This window comes from Phyllostomus hastatus, unplaced genomic scaffold, assembly GCF_019186645.2.
Source record: "Phyllostomus hastatus isolate PE091 unplaced genomic scaffold, TTU_PhHast_1.1 phas_scaffold_55, whole genome shotgun sequence".
Lineage (NCBI taxonomy): Eukaryota > Metazoa > Chordata > Mammalia > Chiroptera > Phyllostomidae > Phyllostomus > Phyllostomus hastatus.
The window spans coordinates 12,504,699-12,519,811 of record NW_025334035.1 but is presented as its reverse complement, the minus strand read 5'-3'; the positions used below and the strand labels follow the sequence as shown (position 1 = coordinate 12,519,811).

The 15,113-nt window shown below is 40.5% G+C and overlaps 1 protein-coding gene across 3 annotated transcripts in view; it reads left to right on the top strand.

Moving 5' to 3' along the window:
• The first annotated feature begins 3,094 nt into the window (after positions 1-3,094).
• Positions 3,095-15,113, top strand: part of ZNF624 (zinc finger protein 624) — a 41,383-nt gene continuing 29,364 nt past the window's right edge. The window contains exons 1-2 of one of the 3 annotated variants that reach the window (XM_045824523.1): positions 3,095-3,173; positions 13,013-13,099. In XM_045824523.1, the coding sequence (XP_045680479.1) occupies positions 13,067-13,099 (33 nt within the window). In that variant the 5' untranslated portion in view covers positions 3,095-3,173; positions 13,013-13,066. The remainder of the gene's footprint in view (positions 3,174-13,012; positions 13,100-15,113) is intronic. The other 2 variants (XM_045824525.1, XM_045824524.1) reach the window with 2 other exon arrangements.

The following is a 15,113-nucleotide window of genomic DNA, read 5'->3' as shown; positions in this document are numbered from 1 at the left end:
CAGCTCATCTCTGCTGTGAGTGTCCAGGGTTTTCTTGATTATAGATATTTTGATCCAGCTCTGGCCCAATAAGCCTCTTCATGCACTGTCTCAGCTTCTGTATATCTTCAAATAAAGACCCATCTGTCACCATTGCAACCAGAAGGCACTTGCTTGACTATACACTGCATACTGGGGATTGTTCTTTTACTAGATCATCTATTTTATCCCATGTTTTCTTGTTTTTTCACTTTTAGCTTTTCTTCCAGTTTTCCTGTTTTAAATTATTAAATGTTAGCACATAGTTATTGGCTCATCTCTAGGAAAAATTTTAGCACAGTTTATATAAAATAATGTATTTTCTTGTTCCAACATATCTTTAAATTGCAGCACAAGTGAGGAACTATGATGGGAAGAATTTTTGCTGCATTGTTACTGATTAAACTCATAGTCTGGGTTGACAGTTACTTTCAACACTTGAAAAAATAAAAAATGTTCCACTTCCTTCTAGTCTCCACAATTTCTAATAAGAAACCCATTGTCATTCGAATTGTTTTTCTACTACTGGTATAGTGTCCTCTTTTCTGCTCCCAAGAGTCTTTCTTTCATCCTCCAGAGTTTTATTTTCTCTCTTAAACTGGATCTCTTTGTGTTTATTCTGCTTGGCATTTTCTTTATTTCTTGAATTTGCAGATTTATGTCTTGTGCCAAATTTAGGGGCACTTTGAGTATTATGATATGGTACTCTGGGTTTTTATTTAAATCTTATATTTTAGCAGGCTTTTTCTGACACCACCTGGTGAGAGAATGAAAGTCACCACCACCTGGTTATTGTTCAGTGGGGATGAAAGTTCAAGTTTCTCAGCCTCTATTGACAGCTCTGGGGAAGGAATTTTCTTGTTACTGCTGGGAAGGAGTGGGATTTCAGGCTCCCTACTAGGCCACTACCACTGACAACACTTTGTCTGGAGGGTAGAGGCATTCTATTACTTCTACATGGCCATCAGTGACATTGTGTGGGGCAGGGAGGCTTAACAGTACAAGGTATAAATGAAAGTCCCAGCTCCCCACACAGCCTTCTCTGACACCACTTATACAATGACAGAGGGACAGATCATTAGGTAAGGGTAGAAATCTAAGTTCCCCTGTCAGCCTTTGCTGATGATGAGGTGGGACCAGTTTTTTTCTGTAGTGTTTGCCTGGAGTAGAATGATTAGTTTCAAGTTTTCTGTTATGCTAGACTGCTTTTTTCTTGGCCCCTTGGCTGGAGAGAGCAGGCTTTTCTTGGGGCTTTTAAAAAATTGGCACCCATTGACATTTTGGGTTGTCAGCTTCTCCAGTACCCAGGCTGGGGTATATGAGGAAAAAGAAAACCTAGGCAATTCACCACTGTAATTTTTCTCAGGTTGCAAGGTTGCTACTTGGACTGCCTTCTCTTTCTGAGTCTTCTTATATTTGCTTTATATATAATATTGAGGGGGGTTAGCTGTACTTGGCAAGTTTAGGCAGAAGTGTGTTTACTTCATCTTATTCCACTACCAGTTCACCTCCATTCATAAAAATATTTTGATGGGTATAAATTTGTGGGCTGGTGGGTTTCTTTCAGTAATTTAAAACTGTTGTTCCATTGTCTTCTTACTTCTTTTCTACAAGAAGTAATTGTCTTTGTTTCCCAGTATATACAGGGGTGGGAAAAAGTAGATTTACAGTTGTATGTGAAATGGTTTATTCTTGTATTATTATTATTATATTATTTATTTGTATTACAACTGTAAACATTTTTCCCACCTGGTACATTATCTTTGTTCCTGTTTTTAAGATTTCTATTTATTAGTTTTGCAGCAGTTTGATTATAACATGCCTTGGTCTGGTTTTCTCAATGTCTTTTTTAAAATTTCATTGAGCTTCTTTGATCTGTGGATTTATAATTTTCGTCAAATTTTGAAAATTTTGGCTATTATTTCCTCAAGTATTTTTCTACTTCCTCACTCTCTCTCTATTCTCCTTCCAGAATTCTAATTTCACATAGGCTATTTCATAGTTTTCCATAACTCACTGGTGTTCTGTTCATTCTCCAATTTTTTTCTTGCTGTTTTATTTTGGGAAGTTTCTATTTCTATGTCTTTGACTTCACTAACCTTTTCTTTAGTAGTGTCTAATAATCTGCTCTTAATCCAATCCAGTATATTTTTCATTTTGTATATCATATTTGTTATCTCCAGGAATTTGATTTCCCATTTGCATTTCTTTCCACTCTGATAGTTCAAAGTGATGTCACACTTTCCCCAAAGTTATCTATCCACTGGCTCTTTGAGATCTCAAGAGCCATTTTACACTGTGTTCAGATTCACTGAGCTTTCTTTTTCCCTGCAAATCTCCACCTTGAGGAGGCGCATCCTGAAGGGGCCTCACACAATCAAAGCAGCACAAGAACCCAAGACACATGGAGTAGGAATGGATTAGAGAGGAAGTAGTCTCATTGTTGAAGGAAGCAAGCTGCCCTAGAGTACTTGCAGATTGTTTGTGGAGAATATGGCCTGAAACAAAGGAAAACATGCTTTTAAAAATAATCATATAATACCTATGTAATACATATACTACATAATCATCAATAACATTATATATTATTGGCATTATTAGTTGTATGATACAATAAACTAATTACTTTGTATATTAAAATTACTTAGTTGAACCAAGAAAGAAGCTCTGGTTCAAAGACCCAGAAACTATAATGAAGGCATTACCGATTTTTTCAGTCAAGAACTTGAGTGAAAGACAAGGGCCTGGACACCCACCTGCAGGCGTCTGGGGTTTCAACTAAGCCACAGGAGCCCTACGTGTCCTCTCAATGGCTTTATTTCTTTAGTCACAGGGAAATGTTCCGAGGCAAGGGTTGTGTCATTCTTCTTTGTGACGCTAGAGCTTGACCCATAGTTGTAGCCTCTCAGGGCAAATTTATTCAATCTAAATTTTCAGGGCACCCAAGTCAACAACAAACACAGCCAATTCCCTCATAAATGCAAAGAAAAGGAAAAAGCTCAGGCGCTGAGGACTCTGGTCATTGTAGTTCCGACGCCAAGCTGCGCAGGCGCACTGCCGTGCCAGCGACCGGCCCCACCGAACCGGCGCCATTGCTGGATGTGTTCCCGCCCTGCTCTGCGAGTGCCCTCAGTTGTCCACAGTTCCGCAGCCAGGTACTCATTGCCCCAGGCGTCAGGGTCCAGTTTCCCTCTGCACCTCCCAGGGCGTGTGACTTCCCCCTGCGTCCGGGGCGTGGCTGTTTCCTCCACAGTGCAGTCCCTGAGCCACCCCACCCCGAGAGTCGATTGGAGCTGGGCCACAGGCCGACTGGGCTTTCCGCCTCGGTCTCCCCTCGGCTTCCTTCGGGAGGCGATCGGTGCCCTCCATAGCGGGCTTGGCCACGCTAGGTTAGGGAGAACCGGGCACAGAGCTGGTGCTGGGGGCTCAGTCTGACCTTCCCGCTCTTTACAGTCCCCCTACTGGGCAGAGGAGGGCAGTCAGGGAAAGAGCGGAGCTGGCGGAGGGACTGTCCCCAGTCTGGGCTTTCGTTCCCGTAGGGCTGGAATTGGGCTTCCCTTCTGGTGACTGAACAAGAGGGCGTTCTCCCGTCTTTGGGTAGCCCAGACAGCTTTTCCTTGACGGCCTATTTTATGGGATTTCAGATAATCACTTTGAAGTCGCTCCTCTCTCCCTGACAGGACAATATTATTGCTTTGGTTGGGAAATGTTTGTCTGGGCCTTGGCGCTGACATTCTCATTATTTTTTAAATAACTGCACTGGCTTAGGAACCACAGCAAGTGAAGTTTCTCCTTAAGTCTTTGGTACTTCTGCAGTGGTTGGGAAGACAGGGCTTGGATAAAGTCACAACATCCAGAAAAAAATGTCTAGGAAATTATGATATCTCTCTGGATATCTTCTGCATAATGTCAAAGGCAAAGGTAGAAACATACAATGTGGTTAGCCTCATTTGCTAATGTTTGATTCATTGTGCTTAAATTACTTGCTTATAGTCACAATTCCACAGTAGTAAAGCTAACATTAGGAGCTGGGAGTGTGAACAGCTACTCTGGAATTTAACTCCAATACAAAATTCCTATGTATATATAAGCACTTTTTATTGTCTACTTGGAGAGTATGGAAAAACAGAAATACGGGTAAACATCACTGACTCAGGACACAGAGGTATCAGTAGTTTTGGCTTACTGATTTGCCGTCTTTTTCTCTGTGCATTATTTTACACAATGGAGATCAAAAAATATATTAAATTTTAAATAGCATTATTTATTTTGATTATAAAATTAAAAATATGTTTATTGTACAGTTTGGTTGTTAAACAGACTAGTATTATCTACAGAGCATATTGCCGAGGAATTTATTAATCTTTACAAATTTAAAAAGAAATGATGACTCAGACCAGTCTTACTAAGTTTTAAAGATGCGAAAATGTCTTAAGTCACTCTTTGTAGGTCTGCTTTTGCGTTTTGGAAAAAATTAGTTTTCACTTATTTTTTCTTTAGCCATTTTTTTCTTTTCAACCTTGTAAAACTGGACTTCCTAATTTGAGGTCAGTGTATGGGTTTGGAAAGGTCAGACTCCTCAAAATAATATGCAACATCATACATTCACGTGCATTATTCTGTGGACAAGGTCAAAATCTCAGATGGATCTCCCCAAAGTTAAGATCTACTGTTGTTAATATGTAGTCATTGTTAATATTTGTTAGAACAGCTTCAATTATTGCTTTAAATTGTGTTTAAACATGGCACAAGTATAGCTTCTGCACTGTGAGATGAAGAATGTTTCAGGAAATACCAAGCATGAAGCAGAAATTCACCAGAGGGCACTAATGCAGTGCCATAGCTTTGCCTAGACTCAAGAACCCTCCTGGTAAAACATTTCAATTGAATTTTCAAGTTTGTAAAAAAAGTCTTTAATTTGGGATTGAAGAGTTGTCAATAGAATGGTATTTCTCAATACACTTTGAAAATGTAGATTTCTGTGCCTCACACCTATAGTAGAGATCCTGGTTTAGGTCTTGGGTGGAGCCAAATAATTTCCTTTTTAATAATCATGGCTTATGAGCTTTTCAGTCCTGAGATTTGAGACCCTTCTAGTTATATGTGAGAGTTTTCTGGGAGGAGATTCATAATTTTCATTAGATCTGTAAAGGAATCCATTACCTGAAAAAAGGTAGAGAAACACTGGTATAAAGAAAAACCTCTTTTATTGGTAACCTTGAGGCTTCAATATAGGAATCCTCCCAGATTATTCTTCCTTTATTCATGTCTTAACCTCCACACTACACTGTTTTTTCCTCCCTCAACTTATTGTTTCTGTTCCATCAAAATCTTTATTGTGTCTAGTGAAACCCCCTAGTGTCATGGGATAAACTACTCTACATACTTTTTTTATAAAGTATATTTTATTGATTATGCTACTACAGTTGTCCCATTTTTCCCCTCTTTTCTCCCCTTTGCCCAGTTCCGCCCTTTCCTCCAGGGAGCCCCCCCACCTTAATTCTTGTCCATGAGTTGTGCATGTAAGTTCTTTGGCTTCTCCATTTCCTGTACTGTGGGGGACGGTGAAGGCTGGCATTATAGCCAAGGTTGAATGCTTCAGGACAATAAGGTCCCTGGGTCCAGCTCAGGGACCAGGGCAGCTGCAGCCCCAGGACCTGCGCCCTCCAGGTCTGCTGCACGGTTTGTGGGAGAGAGCCGGGTCAGTGGCTCCCTCCCCTGCCAAACAAGGTTTGAGCAGCACCAGGAGAGACGTGGTTGCTTAAAGTTGCGGGGGGGCTACAATAAGGGCGAAGTGGTAAACACACAGGGGCTGTGTGAAGCCACTGAGACTGTGGACACCAGCTGGGGAAAGTGGAGCAGTGACAGACCCTGACCCAGATAGTCCCCAGTCTGGTTGGGGAATTGGCCTGTGTGAGAGGCCAGGCCCTTGTATGGAGCAGCAGGCTTGAGCAGGAGGAATTTTTCAAAGGGAAAAAGTAAAAAAAGAGATAGTCGGCTGCTGTTTGGGGAATTCTGCAGCAGTCCCCCACCAGCCTCTGCGCCCATAACCCTGCCCAGATGTGTGGCACTCCCGATGTGGCACAGAAGGCCCTGCACTCACACCTGAAGCCCCAAGGAGAGCATGCACACGAACCTGCAGGACCAGCAGCTGCCCATCCCGCCACACCCATAGGCCCCATGTGGAGCGCACCAGAAGCAGAGGAGGTGCATACCTGCATCCGCAGCAGCCGCCAGAGGCAGCACTGACCTGCAGGGCCAACTGGCTCTCTAAGAGGAAGGCAGAGACGTGTCCCATCCCGTCCCCGTCCCTCCGCCCTGAGCCACCCCAAGAGGAGAACCACAGGGCTCACGGAATCAGCAATCCGCAGAAAGACTTAACTCAGTGAAGGGAACTGGGGAGTCCCTAGCATCTAGGACAGCAAAGAGCGAGAAGGTGGTGTGTGAATTGCCCCTTACTGGTGTACCTCAAGGACAGCGCGACTGGTGGCCTGAAGGCCTTGGGTGGGTGCAGAAGGGCACTGGGATCTGGCAGCAAACTGAGGAACTGGGCTGAAGGCTGGGCAGCTGTGAATATTGCATCTCAGGAAGGGAGAAAAGCAAAACCAATTCCCCCTCAACCTGCTGCAGCCAGGAAGCCCAGCAGAGCTGACTTGTCCAGTTTGAAGCCAGCAGGAGGCTTTTTTTTAAAGTAATTTTTTTTCTTTTAACTCCTTCTTTCTTTTCTATCACTTTCTTGATTCTTTCTTTTTTCTTTTTCCCTTATACAATCCTCCTCTAGCTTGCACAGACTATCTTGACTTACACAGACCCTCTGACTTACACAATCCTTTTTCAGCTCTTCTAGCCCTATTTAGTTTGCCCTTTTAACTTATTCAAACATAACCAACTTTAGAATAACCCACATTTAATTCTATTTTTAAGATAAAATGCCATAATTTATACCCTTCATTATTAAAATCATATATTTTTCCTAATTTAAATAAAATTCTTAACTTTTAGTGACAATCAAAAGTAATTAGCATGCTTTAGATTGACAAATTTATGAATACATTTCATAACTTTCAGAAACAGTTTTTTTCCTACTGGCATATACAATTACATTTTTTCCCCTATTCTTGGTGATGACTGCATTCCTTGAGTGTGCTTAAAAGTGAGCTGTCTCATTATCTAGTGCCCTTGACATTTTAGGGAGGCTGGAGAAGAGGGAGGGGGGATACTAAGCTTGGCAGGGCTTGTTCCCAGGACCAAAGCAGTTTCTGGGCCTCTAGAAGGAGAATTTACAGTGGTTAAAAGACACATTTTCTCATTGTTTTTCTTTCTGAGGTTTTTACTGTCTGAGAGGGAAACAATATCTTTTTTCCTCTTTTAACAATCAATTTAAATTCTTTCTGAGAATTTAAACATCTCTAATATAATAACATTAGAGATCTCATTCCATTTACTAGAGGTTTAACAAAACATTTGAGATTGAGACTGAGCTGTTCCTGTTAAAACAGAAACAAAAACAAAACCTGAAGCAAAGACAAAATTCAAGCAAACCAGTATTTTCAAATTAAATCCTCTAAGAGGAGGGAGTGAGACACTAGCTTTAGAATTTTACTTTAGACCACCTGGTGCTACAAATGCCCTGACAAGATGTAAATGGTGCAAAGCTCAAATATCAGAGACATTATCTCACATTAACCAGTACAGTGAGTAACTTTTAAAGGCTGAAATGGCATAGCCCAAATAGGAACCTCAGACCTAGTCTTCTTCCTTGGCCTTTTAGGTCAGGTGCCGAGCCCCGTAGGGGGTGGCCTGACAGCAGCCTCAAGGAGGCGCTTGTCCTTCACGCACAGCACTGATAGTTGGCACACCAGTCCCTGCATGTGGGAATTTTCAGGGTCTGGAAAATCATTATTTTCCTCCTCAGAATTATCTTTCTCTCTCTCTGTCTTCTGAGCTTCCTCCTTGAGCTCCCTAGCATAATCTGGTGGAAAAGGTTCATCATCACGCTTGACCAGGGGTGCTGGCATAGCCGTTGTTGGTTTTGGCAGGAGGGAGGTGTACCCTTCCGTTGTTGAGGCCAAAGTATCTGCTACTGATTTCTTTACTTTCAGTTCCTCCTTCTACAGATTGAACACATCATGAATGGGAGCCCACAAAAGTGAAAGTAAAACTGGGCATTTGTGCTGGCCCCTCAGCAGTATACCCATTCTACAATTTTTCACCTACCCTTACCCATGTAACTTTATTAACAGTTCCCTTATCTGGAAACCAAGGGCAGGTCTGCTGAACAAAGTCCAAGAATTGCTCTAATGGAGTACTACGCACTCTAGTTCCCCTTACTATAAGCATAGGTTTAAGCATTTGCACATAAAGCCACCTCTCAGTGGATCCTGCACACCTCATGTTTTACACCTGGTGAAAACTCTAATCACTGTCACCTCACTTCAAGACTTGCAGCCACACTCAGGAGCATCTCCTTACCTGGGCTGCTGAATTCTCCTGTACTCAGTGCCCCACATTGGGTACCACCTGCTGTGACCAGCATGGAATGGGGGTACCTTAGTGGAGTAGATGGGAGATGAAGAAAGACACAACACAGATAGTTTAAGGAAAAGTGGGGACCAGGTGGGACATTGTCCTTTGATGGAGAGACAATAAACCCTGAACATGGTTTCGTGTTTATTTTATAGGGGTTGGTTAGATAAAGCTCAAGGATGTTCTGCAAACCCAGGCAGATACTGTAGGCACAGATTGTTCCATTCCCAGGCTATCTAACCAATACATATGTCTTCTGCAAAAGTTACAGTGCATACAGCTGAAGCTTGCAGTTATCTATCTCCTGTTCAACTCCTCTGGATTCGGGCTGTCATTGGCTGCTGGCTTGATCCACCTTGCAGATTGCAAGCAGTCAAGTGCAGCTTTGTTAAAAACTCAACCTTGGCTATGACGCCAGCCTTCACCGTCCCCCACCCTGTACTGTTCTTAACATCCCCCTGTCTATGCTGCACCTGCCCAATTATGCTTCTAAATTCCTATAGCTTTTCCCTCATTCTTCCCCTCCCCCCCCCAGCTGATAACCCTCCAAATGATCTCCATACCTATCATTCTATTCCTGTTCTAGTTGTTTGCTTAGTTTGTTTTGGTTTTGTTTTTTTAGATTCAGTTGTTGATGGTTGTGAGTTTGTTGTCATTTTAATGTTCATAGTTTTGATCTTTTTCTTAGATAAGTCCCTTTAACATTCCATATAAGGGCTTAATGATGATGATCTCCTTTAGCTTTACCATGTGTGCGGAAGCACTTTATCTGTCCTTCAATTCTAAATGGTAGCTTTTCTGGATAGAGTAATCTTGGTCGCAGATCCTTGCTTTTCATCACTTTGTATAGTTCTTGCCAATCCTGTCTTGCCTGCAAAGTTTCTTTTGAGAAATCAGCTGATAATCTTATGGAAATTCATTTGTAGTTAACTCTCTGCCTTTCTCTTGCTGCTTTTAAGATTTTCTCTTTAACCTTTTCCATTTCAATTATGATATGTCTTGGTATGGACCTCTTTGGGTCTAATTTGCTTGGGATTCTGTGTGCTTCATGGACTTGTATCTTATTTCCTTTGCCAAATTAGGGAAGTTGTCTTTCATTATTTTTTCAAATAAGGTTTCAATTTCTTGCTCTTCCTCTTTTCCTTCTGGCATCCCTATGATTTGGATGTTGGCCCTTTTGGAGATGCCCCAGAGTCTTCTTAAACCCTCCTCATTTTTTTTTGAATCCTTGTTTCTTTGTTTTGTTCTGGTTGAATGCCTGTTTCTCCCTTATGTTCCAAATCATTGATTTGAATCCTGGCATCCTTCCCTTCGCTGTTGGTTTCCTATGGATTTTTTTAATTTCCTTTAGTAGATCCTTTATTTGTTTTTTGCTTTTGCCACATTCGATGAGATTTTTGAGCATTCTGACCACCAGTGTTTTGAACTCTGCATCTGATAGGTTGGCTATATCCACATTGCTTAGTTCTTTTTCTGGTGTTCTGTTCCTTCATTTGGGCCATATTTCTTTGTCTCCTGGTTTTGGCAGCCTGTCTGTGTTTGTGTACTAGGTAGAGCCACTTCGATTCTGTTTTAGCAAACCTGTTAAGTCATATGGGGCAGAGCGTTGGATATTCACCAGGAATGGGCAATCATGGCTCCGTGTGTCAGAAAAGGGTCAAAGAGGGGACAGTGCCTCCGCTGCCTGACTTCTGGGGGATTGCCTGGCCTTCACTCTGCTTCCAGTCACTTCACCCACTTCCCATATGTGACTGGTGCCACTCCAGCTGCTATCCTGGTTGTGGTTCCAAGGTGGGTGGATTTGCATATGTACTAGTAGTTTATTCCACTGCCCCAAACCCCACTGGGTTTATAGCCAGAAGTTATGCAGCTTTATTTTTCCGGCACTGGAGCCCTGGGCTGCACTCTAGCCTGGGGGTAGGCTCACTAGCTCACAAGGTGTCCTCCTGTTTTATCCACCAGGCATGGTTGTGGGGCTGCCTGATACAATGGCTGCTGCTGCCACATGAAGTCCTCTCCACCCCAACTCCCTATGTCCACCCCATACCCGTCTGGATGAATATAGCTTTAAATCCTTGGTTGTCAGACTTCTGTACAGTTCTGGGTATTTTTCTGGGTGATTTCCTGGCAGTTCTGGGTGTTTTTCATTTTTAAGTTAGTTGTGTTCCTTCTTATGTGTGTGCAATGATGTAAGGTGTATCTACCTAGTCCTCCATCTTGACCAGAAGCCTACATTCTTAAGATAGTCACATTTTTTCTTGATTTAATTTAGTCCTGCTCTGTCTGTCCTGCTTACCTAGTACTTTTAAATTTTTCTTTTATGATCATTCACTCTATTAGTTAGGAATTTAATTTTGCAGCTTTAACAGAGTCCAACTGCTTTGGACAAGAAAGGCTATTTATTTCTTTCTCATATAAAAGTCTGAGTTGGTAGGTGGCTGGTAGCATTGAGGGTGGGTAGGAGTAGGCAGCTCTGGTACATTAGATCATCTAGAAACCCAAGTTTGGTCCATCTTTTTACTGTACCACACTTTAGGGGTGTTGTCTTCCCTATGGTGAAAGCTGGATCACTCTTACACTGTCTATTTCAGGCCACTGAAAAGGGAGACTGAGAACTAGAGGGCAAGCATCCCCCTTTTAAAGATATGACCTGGAAGTTGCATACCATCTCTTTTATTTCCGATCCCCTTTGCTGAAATTTAGTGACATGGCACACCTGCCTGCTAGTAGGCTGGGAAATATCTGTGGCTGGTGACCCTGTGGCCAGCTGAGACTTCAAACTTCTGTCAAGTAGAAGGGAAAACTAGAGGTTGGAAGACAACAAGCAGTCTCTGCTACATTGGCTTACTTGAGTTTTCTGCTCTTTGACTCAGTTTTGGAAAAATTTTAAACAAAAATTGTTCTTTGGGAAATTTTATTTTTTTTGCTATACAGTCTTAAGATGTTTTACCTGTTAAAGCCCCTTTCTTATTTCCATCTTATAAACTATTGGTATTTTTTCTTTTTGTTGTTCTCTGCTGTGTATATTTCATTATTTAGAGAATCAGCTACTGCCTTTGACAGCTGTTTTGATTTGTTTTCTTAGCATTAGTTTCTTCCTTTATTATTTCTTCCTTATGGCTTGTTAATTATTTTTCTTCAGTCAAATGTTTAATATTTTCATTATTTTTAAAAATTTTACTTGAAAGTATTTAGGGTTATAAATTTATTCTCTTTAAAACCCTGACAACAACCCATGAATTTTAAATCTATAATATTCTTATTTTCTAATTTATTGGCAATTATATTTTAAAGTCCTCTCTTTGACTTACTAGCTACTCAGGAGAGTTTTTTTAATTCCAGGTGATAGGTTTTCCCCCTGCCCTTCAGACTTCCATTTACATTTGTAATTCTACCACATCATGGTCAGAGAATGTAGTGTATTCAATTTCTTCTTTTCTATTGATATTTTCTTTGGTCTGTGGTAAATGATTAACTTAATCAATGCTCCATGAATGCTTGAAAATAACTTTTGAGTATAAGTTTCAATATACTCATATCTATTTAAATTCTGTATCACTGATGTTCTTCGAATTTATAATAGCCTTGCTTCATTTATTATAACTCTTGTTTTCAGAAGATAGTAAATAGTATCATTTCAGATGAGCTGCTGATTGACACAAACTGTAAAATTAGATTAAAATCTGCTATGTTTATTGAGCAAAATCTCTATACTGTATCTTATGGGAAGTAAGGTGCCCATTCAGGGCAGGAGCAGATTCAGCATGTTAATTAAGCATAGCAAAGTCTCCATCTGAGGACCATGGAACTGCTGAGTTGCTCTTCAGCTCCGCATGGCTGGTTACAGATTCTGTCTTTAAAAAGAGACTCCATAATCATCAGTCTTTGTGGTAAGGATGTCTGCTTTTCCTGTTGGTTTTACAAACAATTGTTTGTAAATGTTGCTGTGGCCCAGTCTGAAGGTTATTTTACCCAGTGCAAATATTCTGAAGGTTCAAGGAGCAAGAGGTGCCAAGGTAGCTTTTTGGAATGGCTGCTCTGTCTCCCTTTTAAAAAGGGCTCTGCACGTTAACTTTTCATTTCACAACAAGCTGATTTAGTGGACAAGGTCTGGGCATTGGACTTAGACTGAGTTGGAGTCATGGTGGTATTGGATAAATAGATTAATTTTTCTAAGCCTCAGCTTCCTCATCTATTTATGTAATTCCCATGGGGTTGATGTGAGGATCAAATGAGAAAGTATTTTTAAAGCTCCTTTTACAATGTCTGGCCTTCTGGCTGTTAGTATAATTAATTGTATTAAAAATCTCAAGATTTCCAGGAGCAAGAATCTTTTTTTCTCCCTGATTTTGGGGGTTACTCTTATATTCTTTGGAAGTCATACTTACTTGCATGTTGGGATTCCAACTTGGTGAGTCTGAGATTACCAAGCCAGGATTGGTTTTCATGGCTTATTTCTCTTTCTCAGATGTCTTTGTAGAACTCCACTCCTCCTAGGGAGGGGAACAAGGAGGAGAATATAATGGCTGCTGTGCTTTCTTCAGTTGGACCTCTGGTAAGTTTGAATTCCTTTGTTTATGATCTGCTGTGTTGGTTTGAGGACATATCTTTTCCTGAAGTCTTGTGACTTCTCTACCTTACCCACACCCCTTCTGGAAACTGAATCAAATTGTTTGATTTGTGAATAAAGGCTATAATCTATAGGAAGATTCACTATATATATTGAACCAAATTTCAAGATCTTTCAAAAATATCAGGGCTACCTTTAGATATGATAGGCAATCTGGGAAATTTACTTATAATGTTACATTTATATTGTTCCCAGGAAATTTCAGTTATTTATAGGGTAGTGAAGTAGTATATTTTTCAATTGGAAAATTTCACTTAGGAAATTTTGAGAAAAATATATGTGTATACACACTCACACTCTTTATTCATAGGGATTATTCCCTTTCTGCAGAAATCACTCTCAGTAATTTCCTCTTTCTTACCCATTAAGAAGTGATCAAGCTTAATAGATGACATTGATCTATTTCCCTGTCTGATGCTAGTACCAGACTATTTTGATTACAGTGGCCTTGTAGTATAGTTTGATATCAGGTATTGTGATCCCTCCAACACTGTTCTTCCTTCTCAAGACTACTGAGGCTATTCCAAATCTCGACTGGTTCCATATACATTTTTAGAGTATTTGTTCTATGTACAAATGTTGTTATAGAATTACATGCTTATGATTTTGTAATAAAAATAATAAACGCTCCTAAATAAGGTGAGTTAATTCTACTGGACCCTGTATGTGAAATATGCCATTTAATAGTAATTGTGTTGAATCTATAGATTGCTTTGGGTAGTATGATGCGGACTCCAACCAGCAGCATCTGCAGTGTTGTGGATGCTACGAACAAATTCACATGGACTGCAGAAGTACTGTGGAGAAAAGGGGATGGCATGGCCACTCTCTGAGTTAGAGAGTGCCCCAACCCTTGCCTGGACAGGCTTTTATTGCTTTTCTGGGAGCATTACATCAGGGAAGGTCCTCATTCATTATGCATAGGTTTGCTTTAGGTGATTACCTTTTACAGATAACAAAGAAAAGGATGTTGCAAATGTAAGGGAAAAAGTGGTTGAACTGGTTACACTCTGTCCTTGGGAGGTTTAGCACAGACTTTAGGAAGTTACTTCAGAGATATGCATTAAATATTCACTGCCTTAACTCAGGGTAAGGGAGTTTTAGCAAAAGCAAGCCTCAAAACAGTCTAGATATAATGCAGGCATGATTCCTGATGGGAAAGACAGTCTGTGGGCCTGGCTCCTCTGTGCTGCCTCACACCTGTCAGTTTCCCAAACTGGGGCTGAGCTACATTCACCATTCCCACGTGGACCGGTCCCCTATAGTAGCATGGACATTTTAATGATGTTAATTCTTCCAATTCATGAACATATAACACACTTCCACTTTTTTGTGTCTTCTTCTGTTTCTTTCTTTAGTGTTCTATAATTTCCCAAGTTTAGATCTTTCACCTTCTTGATTAAATTTATTCCCAGGTACTTTTTTTTATTGCAATGGTAAATGGAATTGTTTTCTTAGTTTCTCTTTTTGGAACTTCATTATTGGTATATAAAAGTGCCACCAATTTCTGTATATTAATTTTGTATCCTGCTACTTTGCTGAATTCATCTATTAAATCTGGTAGTTTTTTGGTGGAATCTTTAGGGTTTTCTATGTACATTATCATATCATCTGAGAATCATGATAGTTTTACTTCCTCATTTCCAATTTGGATGTCTTTTATTTCATCTTCTTGTCTAGTCACTGTGACTAAGACTTTCAGTGCTATGTTGAATAAGAGTGGACATCCCTTGTTCCTGATCTTAAGGGAAATGCTTGTAGTTTTTGCCCATTGAGTAAAATGTTGGCTGTGGGTTTCTCATATATGGCCTTTAATGTGTTGAGAGTTTTTTTATCATAATTGGGTGCTGGATTTTATCGAATGCTTTTTCTGCATCTATTGATAAGAACATGTGATTTTTATCCTTTAATTTGTTTATGTGATGTATCACATTTATTA